The following is a 15751-nucleotide window of genomic DNA, read 5'->3' on the forward strand; positions in this document are numbered from 1 at the left end:
ATCTTCATTATTTGAGGCATTGCCATGGAAGACATCAATATCTCTCAGTGCTTTTAGTCATGCTGGGACAAAATATCACTCTGGTCAGTGAGTTCATCCTGGTGGGCTTCCCTACGGCCCCATGGCTGCAGATCCTTCTTTTCTTTCTTTTCCTCGTGATCTACCTACTGGTGGTAGTAGAAAATCTTATCATCATGCTCACAGTTTGGGTTACTCACTCTCTCCATAAGCCCATGTATTACTTCCTGAGTAGCCTGTCTTTCCTGGAGCTCTGGTATGTCTCTGTTACAGTCCCCAAAATGCTGGATGGATTCCTACTGCAGAGACGACGCATCTCCTTTACAGGTTGCATGACCCAACTCTACTTCTTTCTCTCTCTTGCTTGCACAGAGTGTGTGCTCCTAGCATCCATGGCCTATGATCGCTATGTGGCCATCTGCTACCCTCTCCGTTATTCAGTCATCATGACTACATGTTATTGTATGCAGCTGGTGGCTTTCTCCTATATGAGTGGTTTCATGATCTCTGTGATCAAGGTCTACTTCATTTCACATGTTGCCTTCTGTGGCTCTAATGTCCTGAACCACTTTTTCTGTGACATCTCACCAATCCTCAAACTAGCCTGCAAAGACTTGTCCACAGCTGAGCTAGTAGACTTTGCCTTGGCTATTGTTATTCTTATATTCCCTCTCAGCACCACTGTCTTCTCCTATGTCTACATTGTCTCCACTATCCTGCATATACCCTCCTCCCAGGGAAGGAGGAAAGCCTTCTCTACCTGTGCATCCCACCTCACTGTAGTCATAATTTACTACACAGCTATGATATTCATGTATGTTCGGCCTAGGGCTATTGGGTCATTCAATTCCAACAAACTAATCTCAGCTGTGTATGCAGTCCTCACACCCATGCTAAATCCATTCATCTACTGCCTGAGGAACCAGGAAGTCAAAAATGCTATCTTAAAGACCATGGGAGGTAGCCAGTGCCTCTTCTTCAGCTGAGCTCTGCTTCCCTGAGGAAAAGACAATTGTCCCAACCAAGATATTACCATGACATTTATCATGGTCCTGCATATAAGTCCTGCTTCATAGACCTGAATTCTAAAAGAAATTCTAAAAGAAATTACAGCATGGGATAAGTTTTTTTTTTTTTTTAAGTTTAAAAGTAGAATCAAGACACAATACATAATGCTTTAACTATGGACTGTTATTTGTACACACTGTAGATAATAAGTGCTTTGAAATGATATATAAATCATAACAATAATAATAATTACTTAATATATGCAGGTGCTTTTCCTAGCACTTTACACATTGTAAACCATTTTATTCTCATGATACCTCTGTGAGTGGGTTATGATTGGTTATCTCATATTACAGACTAGAAAACTGAAGTATAGAGAGGTTAAGTAAGTTGTCCAAGATTATATACCTAATAAATGCCAAAGGCATTATTTGAACTCAGGGAGACTGCCTCTAGAATTCCTTGTGCTAGATTATTTCTAGCCCTAACAGTCTGTCATCAAAGTTCTATGGCACATTAGTTAATAAGCATTGTTACCTGTTAAAAACAAACAATCCAGTAGATAAGGAATGTGTAGTTGTATGGTGGTGTAGGGGTTGTGGTTGTAGTAAGGGTGGTGATAGTGGTTGTTGCGATGGTGGTGGATTAGTGATGATGTAACACCATTGATATTTATAATAATGATCGTCATTCCACAAACCTCTCCCAATTTTGGCCACCTTTCAGGAGTCTAGAAGATCATTTCTCATGATAAGGCTGGAATAAATAGTTTCAGAGAAATTAAAGAATTGGTTTTACTGCAACTTTTGCAGTGGATCTTGGTCTCTTGAGATACTTTCTTTGAGTTCTACAATTCTTGTTAGTTTCCATGAAATATTACACCTATCATCAGCAAAATAGAGGATATAAAAAAGGGATATGTCTGAATCCAAATCCTCAAGATATCAATAAAACAGATCCTACAAACAAACTAGGTGAAAAACAAATATAAAATTTTCTAAGACAAATGGAAGTGTTGGATATCATTGGGTCATCTGCTGAATAGATGAGAAATGTAGTACACCAGAAGAAAATTGCCAAAATTGATTAAAGTGAGACTAAAATAAGGAAAAAATATTTACTAGCACCACCCTGACTCTATATCCTGACAATTTAAGTGTGAGTTCAAAATTGGTCTCACATTTTGACCTAAGCCACCCTCAGCATTATTCAACATGCCTGGACTAATCTTATACATTGCTCATATAATGTTACTCCACTGCTTAAGAATTCTCTGTTTGAATTAAACAGGACTGTGACAGTTTGAAGCTGTGTGAATTCCAGGAAAATCATGTCCTCAGAGCTAATCCAATCCTGTGGGTGTGAACATATTGTAAATGGGATTTTTTTATTAGATCACTTCAGTTAAGGGCCTTTTGATTAGATTATTTCAGTAAGGCATGACCCAGAGGGGGCCCTATACCCCTTACTGGAGTCCTTTATAAACGTGATGACTATAGAGAGACATAGATAGGAATCTAACAGCAAGAAAACCACAGGAATATAAAGAAACCCACGGAAGCTGAGAGAAAACCACAAAGTCAGAAGCTGTGGGGAATGGAATCCGGAGGAGAAGAAAGAGACTGGCCGCTACCACCGTGTGCCTTGTTAATCGACGGAGGAGTCCAGGATCACCAGCAGCCAATCTTTGGGGAGAAAGCGCTGGCTGATGATGCCTTGATTTGGACACTCTTCTCAGCCTCAGAACTGAAAGTTTGCAAGCCAATAAACTCCCATTGTGAAGTCTAACCCATTTCTAGTATATTATTTCTGGCAGCTTTTAGCAAACAGAAATAAGGACCTCCTCATTCTAGTTATTACATTACTTTTGAATCATTCTAGCAATCATGAGCCTCAATAATATCTTCTTCTCACCTACACCAATTTAACATTAAATTTTAATGGTCTGCAATATTAGACATTCATTCTGATGTTAGTCATCTTAATGCACTCAATAATAACATTGCTTAACTTTTTCATTCATTTAATCAGTATTTATTATGTCCTTATTCCATGTCAGGTACTGTGATAGCCTGTGAAGATAAAATGGTGAACTATAACAAAAACGAAAAACAATAAACAAATAGATACAGATTCTTCCTTCAAATAACTTAAAGCATAGTAGGGAAGATAAAGGCGCAATTATATTCTGTTATTAATATAAATGTGATGATACAAATACAGTGTGCTGTAAAGGTAAATGGCAGGTAGTTCTAGAACCATCAAAAAATATTTTAGTAGAAATAACATTCAGGCTAATACCTGAAGGAATTAGATAAAAATGAAGGTGTTAGTGAGGGTCAGAAGTTGTAGGGAGAGGAAAAGTCAAGAGTCAAGAGATAACAGTGGGCAGCAGACTTGGCCCAGTGGTTAGGGAGTCCGTCTACCACATGGGAGGTCCACGGGTTCAAACCCCCGGCCTCCTTGACCTGGCCCATGTGCAGTGCTGATGCGCTCAAGGAGTGCCCTGCACATAGGGATGTCCCCTGTGTAGGGGAGCCCCACGCGCAAGGAGTGCACCCCCTAAAGAAAGCCGCTCAGCGCGAAGGAAAGTGTACCCTGCCCAGGAATGGCACCACACACATGGAGAGCTGACGCAACAGAAAGAAACAAAGATTCCTGTGTCGCTGACAACAACAGAAGCGGACAAAGAACACGCAGCAAATGGACACAGAGAACAGACAACTGGGGTGGGGGAAGGGGGGAAGGAGAGAGAAATAAATAAATAAATAAATAAATAAATAAATAAATAAATAAATCTCTAAAAAAAAAAAAAGGAGTTACAAGAAGAGGTAAATTAATTTTCCCCAATTCAAATCATGGGGTTTCTCTTACTAAAGAAGTTTTATGGGTATGTAACAAGTTCTACGGAGGCATTTTCAGTTTTCATAAGTATTGTCCCTTCAGTGTGTAGAGTTCTACCTAGTCATTGGTGGCCCCTCTAGATCCACCATGAAAAGCAGGAACAAGTTGAGTTGACTCTGAATATTCAGCCTTTCCTAATACACCTTTTCAGTCTGAATGATCTGTATCAGCTTAGGAGCTTGACTCCCTGCTAGATTTGAATTCCCCTAGGGTAGAAACACACTTTATTCATCTTTGCTACTTTAATACCTGCTAATACCGGCTGATTTTGTAGGTTCTTAGGCTAGTTATTCTTTATTACACCTTCTTTCCCCAGTTATCCATTCTCTGCATCTGTTTTGTCCCCCATCTTCAGGGGGACGAGAGGAATTGATCCTGTGGACCACATCACCATGCCTTATTTGGCCGATGGCTTTAAGTCTGTTTAGGTCAATGGGAGGCACCAATTTGGCCAAATGAAGAATTAAAGGAAAGAGGAGACTTCAGATTTCTTTCTCCTTCTTCACTGACTGGGTTCTGTGACCCTGGCAAAGTTCAAAACTCCTATAATTAGAAGGGCACCCCTTTTAAGGCTATAGTAGCTCTCCCTGAGTTTCTTCATTGCTAGTCCTTAGGTGACTCAACTTCCCCTCCTGGTTGTTTTCACCTTGCCCAACTCTGCAAATAGTTGTGTCATTTAATACACCTGAAAACTCTCAGATGAAAGCACTTTCTGCTTCTTGTTGAGGTCCTGACACATGGTATTTAATAAATATTAGTTGAATGGAAATAAATCTCAGTGGAAATGCCTGGAATAAAGATGCCACTTTAAAAACACACGTGTTGAAAGTTTGAATTCAAAAGCATGTACATAAGCATACCTCGTTTTCCACTTAAATATGATATATGACAGGACTTACAGTAAAATATTAATAAAAACCATTTGTTCCACATTTTAATTTTTAAAATATCCCTATAAATAACTTGTACGTTTCTTCCATCCACTGCTGCCACTGCCAAGTTGAACTGATTCTGGTATGTTTAATATGATTGAACAAGTTTAAACTCAGTTGTTAAATATATCGTACTCACCTCTCCTGCCATTTACTGCAATTTACCGTCTACAACTAGGAAGCACTTAATTCTTTCCAGAACTTTCCTCCCAAGAGAGCCATTCCTCAGCTTTTTCCCTTTTATGTTGCTTTTCCTCTCCCTTAACAGTATTTTGGATTATATTTTAAAAAATGGACAAAGGGTATGGGGAAAGGCAGGAAGAGATGAGAGGTGGAGGCGTCTTCGGGACATGGAGCTGCCCTGGATGGTGCTTCAGAGGTAATCACCGGACATTGTAAATCCTCACAGGGCCTACATGATGGAATAGAGGAGAGTATGGGCCATGATGTGAACCAATGTATATGAGGTGCAGAGGTGCCCAAAGATGTACTTACCAAATCCAATGGATGTGTCATGATGATGGGAACGAGTGTTGTTGGGGGGGGGGAGAGGGGGGGTGGGGGGGTGGGGTTGAATGGGACCTCACATATATATTTTTAATGTAATATTATTACAAAGTCAATAAAAAATAAAAAAAATTAATAAAATAAAAAAAAAAAAATCTGTAGAAGACTTTCCCACTATATTTCCTCAGGTATTTCTAATTCACTCCCTCTGGTTCACTATCTTCTAATAAATAGCATAATCAGACTCCTAAAAATTTACCTCTTCTTATTACATACCCTATAGGCAATTAATATTTGGTGAATATATCTCTGTCTGAATTATGTAGTACTTTCATCTGTAGCCACCATGTTCATAACTTTCCAAGTTAATGGGATAATTCCAATGTTAAATATTCTATTCTCTCCAACTCTTCCATTATTTAGTTATGCCTGATGCAAATATTGTCTATAGCCATTCAATCTTTTCTAACATGAAGACTGGAAACTTAATACTATGATTCTCAGTCTTTCATTCATGCTTAATTCTTATATGATTCATTTATATGAATCTTTCACACACAAGTTACTTTTAAGGGAAGTATAGTGTGGGGCATCATTTTAGCTGAAGCGGATGACTGCAAAAGTTCTGGAGCCTGCAGATTTGGATTAATCAGTTTTGCACAGGAAACAGCAGCAGCAACTTTCTCAATTGTAGTCAGTACAAGGTGGTTATGGGGACTGAAAGTTGTTCCTGGGAGCTCAACTTATTACTTCCTTCTCTAGCTCTCTCAGTGATTTTCAAGGACCCAATTCCCTTTCTGCTTAAACTACCTACAGTGGACTCTAATATCTCTACCAGAACTTTGTCTAATACAGTGGCTTAATAAAATTATTAGTTATTCCAGTTTAAAAACAAAGTACAGTAATAATACGTCAGAGAGTTGTTAGAAAGGTTAAATTATAAAATTAAATAATTATACAAGGTACAGAGTGGGCACTCAGATTTTCAATTTAGTCTCCATTTTCTGCAAATACTTGCTGTTATGTATTCAGCCATGTCCTTATGGCCTTACAGGTGGAAGTCTCACAGAGGCAACCTAAATCATTTGATTGATTAGGGAGGTTTCGGGTAAAAGAATTGAATGATTTATTGGTCCCTAAAATATCTGGTGTAAGTAATGTTTCACTAAACAATTACCACATTAACTAAACAATAAATTATATGGATATTGAGAAGCAGAGTTATTTCTGAGCACATGTGGAACAAAAAAATACCAAACCCAATGGTAGATGAATGGTTTAAAAGCCATGTGAATATAATAATAATTGCATTTTTCTGTTTAATTTGACAATTATTCACAGTTTATTTTTAATAAAGGTTATTAATTGAATATGTAAATTAACATACTAATAATTCTTTGTGTTTTTATAAAAATAAAATCACAAATTAAAAAATAGGTTTTTGTCACTGCTTATGAATTTTTACTGCAGAAATTATGCTCAAACATATAACATAAAGACACCTTTATTTTATCTCTACCTCTTTATTTTGCTGGTCTTATCTCTAATTGTATAGTATTTAACAAAGTTCTGATAAAAATTCCAAATATTGGACAATACCTTTTATCTGTTGTGACTTTACTTGCTGTTCACAAAGAGACATACATGTGTGTGGGAGGGGATGTTCAGGAAAAGGCACATTTTATTACATATTTGTTATGTGTGCTCAATTCTCTAAGTAACCTCCTGATTGGTGAGCTGTTCTGGACCAGATCAGAAGCAGTCGGCATATAATTTCCCCCAGATCCATAGTCTAACATGGCCCTCATTTTGATATTTGGAAACAGGAGAAAGAGAAGGTTGCAATCCAAAGTTAGGGCAAATATACCATACACTTCTTGTTCCATAGGTTCTTTGCCTTGTCCCCTGCCCTCCTATGATTTGGATCCTGTCCTGGATCTTTAAGGATGGATATTCCATCTTTTAAATGACATCTTCAGGTTATTCTCAACGACTCTTCAAATGAGGTGGGAAAGAGAAGAGCAATGAAAAACAGTCCAAAAGGAAGAACCAAAAAAAGAGAAATCTCCTTAAAAGATAAAAGAGCTGAATATCATACTATAGGCAGGAAGTACACCAAAGATCAACTATCTAACACAAGGCAATTGTGAATGACTGATGCTCAGGCATACTCTTCTCTAAGGTAGAAGGAGTGGAGAGAAAGTTTTGCTTCTCCCTAGAGTTCAGTGTACACTATTAATGTTAAATCATCTTCTGTATATTGCAATCCTTACACCAGTATGCCTCTGAATAATATTAATGTTGTAAATAAACAGTTAATGTGTAATAGTGCTTTCTCAGACAACCAGAGAAAGAAAGGAAAATCAAGGCTTGGGACTAGGAGCAGTCTCCAGGCTGACTTGCAATAAACCTATTGCTACTCTTTGCTCTTTCCCCATCTAATAATCATCTGGCAACCTCTCTGGTTGTTGACCCATGAGAATCACTAAAGAAACTTCTCTAACATCTTTTTCACTGTCACATTTGAAAATCTTATAGAATTTGTATATCAGACCCCCAAGGATGTGAGTTTTAAAAAGTTGTCACTACTGAGCAGTGAGCTCACCGTCCTCTGATTCTTCCCAGCTCTAGGTTCTACCAGGACAAGGGCTGTGGAAGGAGTCAACATACAAAGCCAGCCCAGCTACAGTGACAGAGAAACAGTGAGAAAGAGAGAGAAAGGGGGGGGGGGGGGGAGAAAGGGGGGGGAGAGAGAGAGGAGGGAGGGAGAAGGAGAAGGAGAAGGAGAAGGAGAAGGAGAAGGAGAAGGAGAAGGAGAAGGAGAAGGAGAAGGAGGAGAAAGAGAAGAAGAAGTAGGAGAAGAAGGTGGCAGAGACAAGCATTTGACAGATACAAACAGAGGAAATGCTTTCCCATCGTAAACTCTATCATCAGGGATATAAGGGCACTCAAGAAATGCAGAAGTAACCTATGCATTTTGGATCACAAAGTCTTACCACAGGTATGAATAAGATGATGTTGCATTTTCTTTGAATCTGAAACAGAATAATATTTTTTTCCATATTATCCGTCTGGACTCCAGTCTCTTTCACAGACAAGAGAACTGCATCATCGTACAACTGCTGAGCACCATAGAGAATCAATTCTCCGACAATTTGGCCAGGCTATTCCAAAGGGTCTCTTTATTTTCCTTTTTCCTTTACCCTTTTCCTTTCTGTCATCTATCTGAAATTCCTTTCTGGTCGAGAGGCAGAGATCTCCAAACCGGACTTAGCTAAAATGACCTACTCCACTTGCGCCCCTAAAGAGAAAGCAATATAATGTACTATGGTGAGGCACGTAGTCTTAATTAAGCATCACAAATCATTTCGTTACTGAACGGCACCACGCCTTAGAAATTATGCCAGGCACTGGAGGAAAAAAACAAACAAGGTGAGAAAAGGATAAAATCGGTGTTTTCAAAGAATTCAGAATTTAGTAGTGGTGATAGGTAAGCAAATATTTTTATACAAAACAATACGTGCTATCCTGATATGATGTTCTAAGGTTCAGTGTGTTACTGAACAAGAGGAGGCACTGACTAATAGCTAGGTGATGGACGTGAGTGATGGCTGGTGGTAGACAGGGAGGTTTGGAAAAAGAGGATGAACGAAGAAATCTGAATAGGCATTGACCAGGTGGCAAGAATGAGAAAGAATTTCAGAAAGAAGATGGAATACAAGCAACTTCACAGAAACTTTAAGGAGTATATTGCCATAAGCTCAGGGTCAGTATCTGAAAAAGGCAGATCACTATGATTTAAAGAGTATAGAGGATGGAGGGAGCAGTTCATGAGGGACTTGCTATGCTATGTAAGGAGTTCAGACCTGTAGATGGCCATTTAAATGGGAACTCTATTTTCATATTCATATTTTAGCAAGGTCATTCAGTCTGGAGACAAAATACTATTTTGTATATAGGTATTTTCTTAAATGGACATTAAGACATTTGCCCCTCTCTCTGTATGGTCCCAAGATCATTGTGGTGCATGTCAATTGTATTTCTGCTGTGACTCAGACTTTTGATTTTCTTTTCACCCTACCCCTCCTTTTATTTTCACTATTGCCCTAGTTCTCCTCTAACTTCTTCTGCCTTCTCAAGAAAACTTATATTCTCACTTGTGCAAAGCCCATCTGACTAATCTACTTCAATTCTGTTCCTTTGAGTCAGCAAATCAGATCCCTCCTCTAACCGAGCCAACACTCTTTTCCTCATCAAGACCTTCAGAGGTAGGAAATAGGCAGTGACTTCGTGGAACACACAAAGTTAGTGATTGTGTCAGAAATCAAGATAAAGTATGTGTGTGGAGGATGAGGGAGGTTGTGTAGATTCAGATTTTAGATACACATTTTGACTTGTGGGAACATGAAGAACATCACCAATATTAGGAGGTCTTCAGTGTTAAGAGGCAAGTAGCTCATGGAAAACTGCTGGAAAACTCAAGTTGAACATTTTGGACTAATCAGAATGAATAAAATGGTGTATAAAAGCTAAACTCAGGAGTGGTAAGTTTAGACATGAACGTCTTGAACAAAAAGGAATATTGGTTGGTTTAAGTATGATTGTCAAGACTAGAGATCAGGACAGTATACAGGATGGTAAAATTAAATGAATAAATAAAAATAAAAAATAAACAGGTTAAGAGTAGACTCTTGATACCCAATATTTAGAGTGTGGATTGGGAGTGTGGCAGTAGACACAGAGCTAGGTGGGAAGTGATAATTAAAGACAGAGGATTATTGCATAGTAGAAAGAGATAGACTAGAGATTGACAGGCTTAGGTTATAATCCATCAAGTTATTTACCCTCTTATCTATAACATGGGACAAATAATATCTACCTTATTTAGTTATTATGTGAATTAAGTGAGACAAAGTATGGAAAGGCACTAGCACAAGTTCTGCCATATGGAACATACCCAGTAAATGATGAATATTATTATTAGACAGACTATAAGGGCTGGGAGGTAGCAAAGGCAGAGGTGAATAGTGAAAATGATGAATACCAAGTAAAGAAACTGAATGAAAAGTGAGCAGGGAGAATGTGTGGGACAGTATTTTCATGTTCCCTCATTCATGTACACAGAGTGGTGGAATGTAGGCAGAGACCTAGGTAATTCCCCAGAACAAGACAGTCCATACACTTGCTCAAAGTTTCAACAGTAAATCTGAATCTTAAAAATCAAGAAGGCTTAGACTAGTATTAGGAAATATATAAATGGGACTCATCTCATTTTCCACATGCGGTCAGTATGATGAGAAATATTTAATCAGATGTTATAAGACTTGGTCAGTGTGTTGGAAATGGAGAGACTTACTACATGCTTGTAGGAATAAATGTGAAGTAAGAGGGGTCAAACATAGATAACCTCTTCCTCTTGCCTCTTTGTCCTTTTCTCCCTTCCACACACAAATTCTTTCTAATAAAATGTAAATCATTCCATCATTAAGTCTTCAACTCTGTACTCTCTACCTTTGCATTTGCTATTTTCTTTCATTACTACGCTACCCCTTCCAAACCCCAGCAATGCTTCATATTAGTTTATTTAGCAACTTCATGTTGAAGACTTTCTGGATTCCCAGAAAGAAATAATTCATCTCTTCTCAGGGTTTCCACTCTATTCAATCTCCTAAAATAATATAAATTATGTTATATTCTGATTTTCTCTTCCTCTATCTCCTTTACTTGACAATGTCTAAATGTCTTGGAAAATACTAGTAAGATACTTTACCAGTGCCTGGAAAGTACTGGTGAAGTATTTTGCCAATACCTGGAAATACTTGGTGAAAGTAAAGAGGAAAGATCTGGAGTTGGCAGAGGGGACGGGGAGCAGGAAACTAACTCAAACATTTTTAAACTGGAAAAGATATGTATGTTACCAGAGAAGTAGCAGCAACCGAAAATAAGCAATTGGAGGGAAGGAAAGACAGGGATTAATGGATTATATAAGTGATCTGAAGCAGACAAAAAAACATGACCAGTAAAGAATGAGAGGATTGTTTCTAGGAAGAGAGATAATTTATTGACTGCCTTTAAAAATTGTAGGAAACATTTCATATAAGAAGGAGCTGCCGGAAGAATTCTTAAAACATAAACAATATCAGATCACTCATCTCTTCAAAACCTTACAAAGACACCCCAGACCCCTCCAAGTAAAAACCAACACGGAAAGCATACAGGATATCTTCTTTCCCCAGAATTCCTTCTCTGAATTCATTTTCTTCCCCTCTCTCCTCCACTCATTCCGCTCCAGCCATTCTGGCATCCTTGGTGCTCCTCACACTGTGCTAAGATTTGAGGGCCTTGGAACATGTGCATCCCTTTGCCTGCAAAGCTCTTCTACCAGCTGAGTCCTTGTCTAATGCCTTCACTTTCTACAACAGTGCTCATGGCTCTTATCCTGATCTCCCTATTTAAAAGAAGAAACTGCCATCCTCTCCCTGCACTCCTGTTTTTCCTTATATGCTCGAATACTTTTCTCCTTAAGACTTATCAGTTCACACATTTATGTCCTCATAGTATTTATTGTTTATCACCTATCTCCCTCTCCTAGGGTGTAACTATTTAAGCTCAGGGCTCTTTACCTATTTTTGTCTGCTTTTTTTTAACTGAAGTATTCTAAGCTTCTAGAATAGTGCCTGTCACATAATAGGTGCTCAATAATTATTTGTGAAAAGAATGAATTTAGCATACAGAAAGAGATGGGGTAGCTAATCGTATGAGATTCCTGAGAAATAGGATCTAGAGCTGAGGGCAGGATTGGTCTTAGATGAACTAAAGAAGGAATGAGCAGAGATGGTCAGTGGAGACAAAGGACATAAATGATTTGCAGTGAGAGGATGAATAAATTCCTATGTTACCTCATTTGTCTGCTGAGACTTGGGAATGGAGTGGTGCGGCAGTTGGAAATCAGAGGCAGGAATTTGGGGGGAAAATGGAGAATGAATTGACTAAAAACATGTTGCAGAAAAACTAATCCTTATTTGTAGCACAGTGGGCTTTCATGGCCGTAAGTTTATGGTGGCATCATTTTTTCCTTGTTAATTTTTTAATTTTTATTTTTACAAATATTCCCTGTTCCTCCCTTCTCCCATCCCCCCTTCCCTGGTAACCGCTAATCTGCTTTTATGTCATTTATGAATTTGCTATTTCACATCATCTCTTATAAATGATATCATACAGTATTTTTCCTTATGTGCCTTGTTTATTGCACTGAGCACAATGTTTTCAAGGTACTTCCATGTTGCAGCATGTCACAAAGCTTCATTTTTTTTCTTATGGTTGAGTGATATTCCACTGTGTGTATATCCACATTTTGTTGATCCAATCATTTGTTAATGGACATGTGTTTTTATAGCTTTTTGCTATTGTGAATAATGCAGCGGTAAACATTGGTGTACAAGTATCTGTTTGACAACCTGCTTCACTGTCTTTGGGTGAAGTGGAATAGCCAGATCAAATGGCAATTCTATATTTTACTTTTTGACTTAATGTCTATTTTGTCTAATATTAATATAGCCACCCCTCATCTTTTCTGACTGCTATTTGCATGAAATGTTTTATTCCGTTTTTTCACTTTTAACCTATTTATATCTATGGATCTGTGTGTTGTCTTGTAAACAGCACATAGTTGGGTCATCTTTCTTTATCCATTCTGCCAATCTCTGCCTTTTGATTGGACAGTTTAATCCATTTATATTCTGGAAATTACTAAGAAGACAAGATTTATTTCTTCCATTTTGCTAATTGTTTCTTATAAATCTAATACCTTTTTTTTGGTCCTTTGTTTCCTTCATTACTGCTTCTTGTTTTATTTAGGTAATCTTTTATAATGAGCTATTTTGAATTACTTATCCTTTCCTTTGATGTATATTTTAAGTTTTGGGTTTTTTTTTTATGTTTACCATGAGAATTTCATTTAGCATCCTAAGGCTATTGCAGCTTTGTTGGATTCCAACTTGACTTCGATAGCCTACACATAGCCTGAACCTACATGCTCCATCCCTCCATTTGTTGTTGTTCTTGTCAAAAATTACATCTTTATAGATGTTGTGCCCAGTCAAGCAGATTTACACTTGTTTTTTATGCATTTGAATTTTAAGCCTTACAAGGAGTAAAAAGACAGCAACAATTGAAAAGTGAGTGATACTGGCATTTATGTTTATTCATGTTGTTACACTGGAGACCTTCATTTCTTCTCCCAGCTTTGGAATGCTGTCTAGTGTCCTTTCCTTTCATTATGAAAGATTCTGTTAGCATTTCCTTCCTGTAAGGCAAGTCCAGGGGTAAGAAACTCCTTCAATTGTTGTTTGCCCTGAAATATGGTCATTTTTCCTTATGTTGAATGGACAACTTTGCTGACTATATTATTCTCAGGTAACTTCTTTCTTTCAACAATTTAAATATACCTCCCAGAGAATGGCGGCATTGTTCTGTCCTCTTATGTGATTCTTCTCCATCAGGGCTCAGCTGCCCAGGGGGAAAGAAGGAGAAAATCCACTGCTTTCTTTGAAGGCACCTTCACGGACAGTGTTATGTCCTCCCCCCAGTGGGTTACTTGTGTATGTGTTGTGACTCAGACACATTGGAATGTAATGGCTGATTTTTTTAATTTCCTCAAGATTATGAATGGAGGATCTGACATTTTCATCTTCATATTTTCCGGATCTAGTGTAGGGCCAGACCCCATAAATATTCAATAGATCTTTAGCATAACCACCAATAATACTATAAATGTTCTCTATTTATCAATTGTTATAACTTTTAGTATTCTAATAGAATGCTTTTTGCATTCATTAGGGAATTGAGGGTTGGAAAAATTAAGGCCTTCTTCAGGTTATAAATTTAGTGAGAGATAATCATGAACAAGAATTCACATGTTCCAATTCTTTGTCCCACTGGTCTGCAGTTTTCTTACCACACTTTTTGACTATTGGTGCTCCTTTTGTTCCTATCTTGTTACTTTACATCATATGTGGATGCGTGTTCACAAATGAAAATTCCTTCAAAACCTTGTTCTCTAATTGTTCAGTTTTAGCCTATGTACTCCCATACTACTTCTTTGGCAAAAAAATTTCCTCCCTGAGGGAATTGTTTAAATTAGTTAAAGGATCATTCTTAATGGAGAAAGGAGAGAAATTTGACTATTTCTCCATTCACTTTTACACCATATATAACTAATTACTTTATTGGAGATCTAGAGTTTTAAAAGGCAAAAATACATAGTTATCAAAAATAATTACTAACAATGTAAGATTCCATGTCTCATTCTTCTTTCCAATTCTGAGTTCTGCCTCTCTCTTTTGCTATAACTCTATTAGTCTCCTTAAGAAGTATGTTTCCCTTTTATGTTCATTTTACTTATAATCTCAAGCCAACTTATATCTCTATCTGTCTTTCTTCTATGCCCAGTTCCAAAAATGATTTTAAATTTCTGTTTTCCTCTCAGATCAGTCATGCCCTGGGAAGTCTAGTCCCTTCTGAGTTGTTGAACTTCTTGAGTATCCCCTCCCAAAGCAACTCCTTGTCCTCAAGCACTGTCCAAAATAATGAGTAGTTCAGGATCAAGGAGTTGACAGAACTGGCCAAGTAAGACTTTTCCTGGAGTGAAAAAAGAATTTTTTTTGAAGCATCTTTGAGGACATATAAAAACCTCACAAATAAACTGGGATAAAAACTATTTACAAAAGTTATTAAGAATCACCTAAAAAGCCAAAATGTGTTTTAACATTCCAAGAAGGGAGACATTTGCTCATCCCATTTCTAAAGTATAGCCTTAAAAATATGCAAAGAATTATTAACCACCACAGCTAGAGTCTTCAAAAGATGTATCAAATAGGTGAGGAGTAGACTGCATTCAGTGTTTAACCTGACCAGGAGAATTTTTTCGAATTGATAACTGTTTATATTTCTTCTAGGTTCTTAGTTTCTCTGCTTTCCTGCTTTGCTTCCTGAACCATCCTTGGACACTTATTCCAACCACCATGGTCTCCTGCCTTATAGCTGCTTCTGAAATTCAGGAATTTGCTGATAAGGAAAGCATTTACTCACACTACTATTCATGATCTATTTCTGACTCAGATTTAACAGCCTAAGTCCTGATTATGACCTTATGACCTTATGACCTTATGATTCTGCTTTGAGATCCTTGGTTTTGCATCTGAGGCAGATTGTTTTCTGGTCTTGTTCTGTCTCCTAATTTTCTGGGGAGGATCTTGAGGACATTCATGACTCCTGGATTCTGCCAGTAGGGTTAAGTTAGAGATAAAGTGCCTATAACCTGATGAGCCCTTGCTGATAAGTTGGTATTATTATAAAATCCACTGTCTTTTGGTGTTCGAAAC

General features: G+C 37.7%; 1 protein-coding gene across 1 annotated transcript; it reads left to right on the plus strand.

Moving 5' to 3' along the window:
* The first annotated feature begins 59 nt into the window (after positions 1 to 59).
* LOC101410801 (olfactory receptor 6B9-like) lies at positions 60 to 1004 on the plus strand. Its single transcript, XM_004466956.1, has one exon. It carries the CDS (start codon positions 60 to 62, stop codon positions 1002 to 1004), a length of 945 nt encoding a protein of 314 aa, XP_004467013.1.
* Positions 1005 to 15751: the final 14747 nt, after the last annotated feature.

This window comes from Dasypus novemcinctus, chromosome 10 (genome assembly GCF_030445035.2).
Source record: "Dasypus novemcinctus isolate mDasNov1 chromosome 10, mDasNov1.1.hap2, whole genome shotgun sequence".
NCBI lineage: Eukaryota > Metazoa > Chordata > Mammalia > Cingulata > Dasypodidae > Dasypus > Dasypus novemcinctus.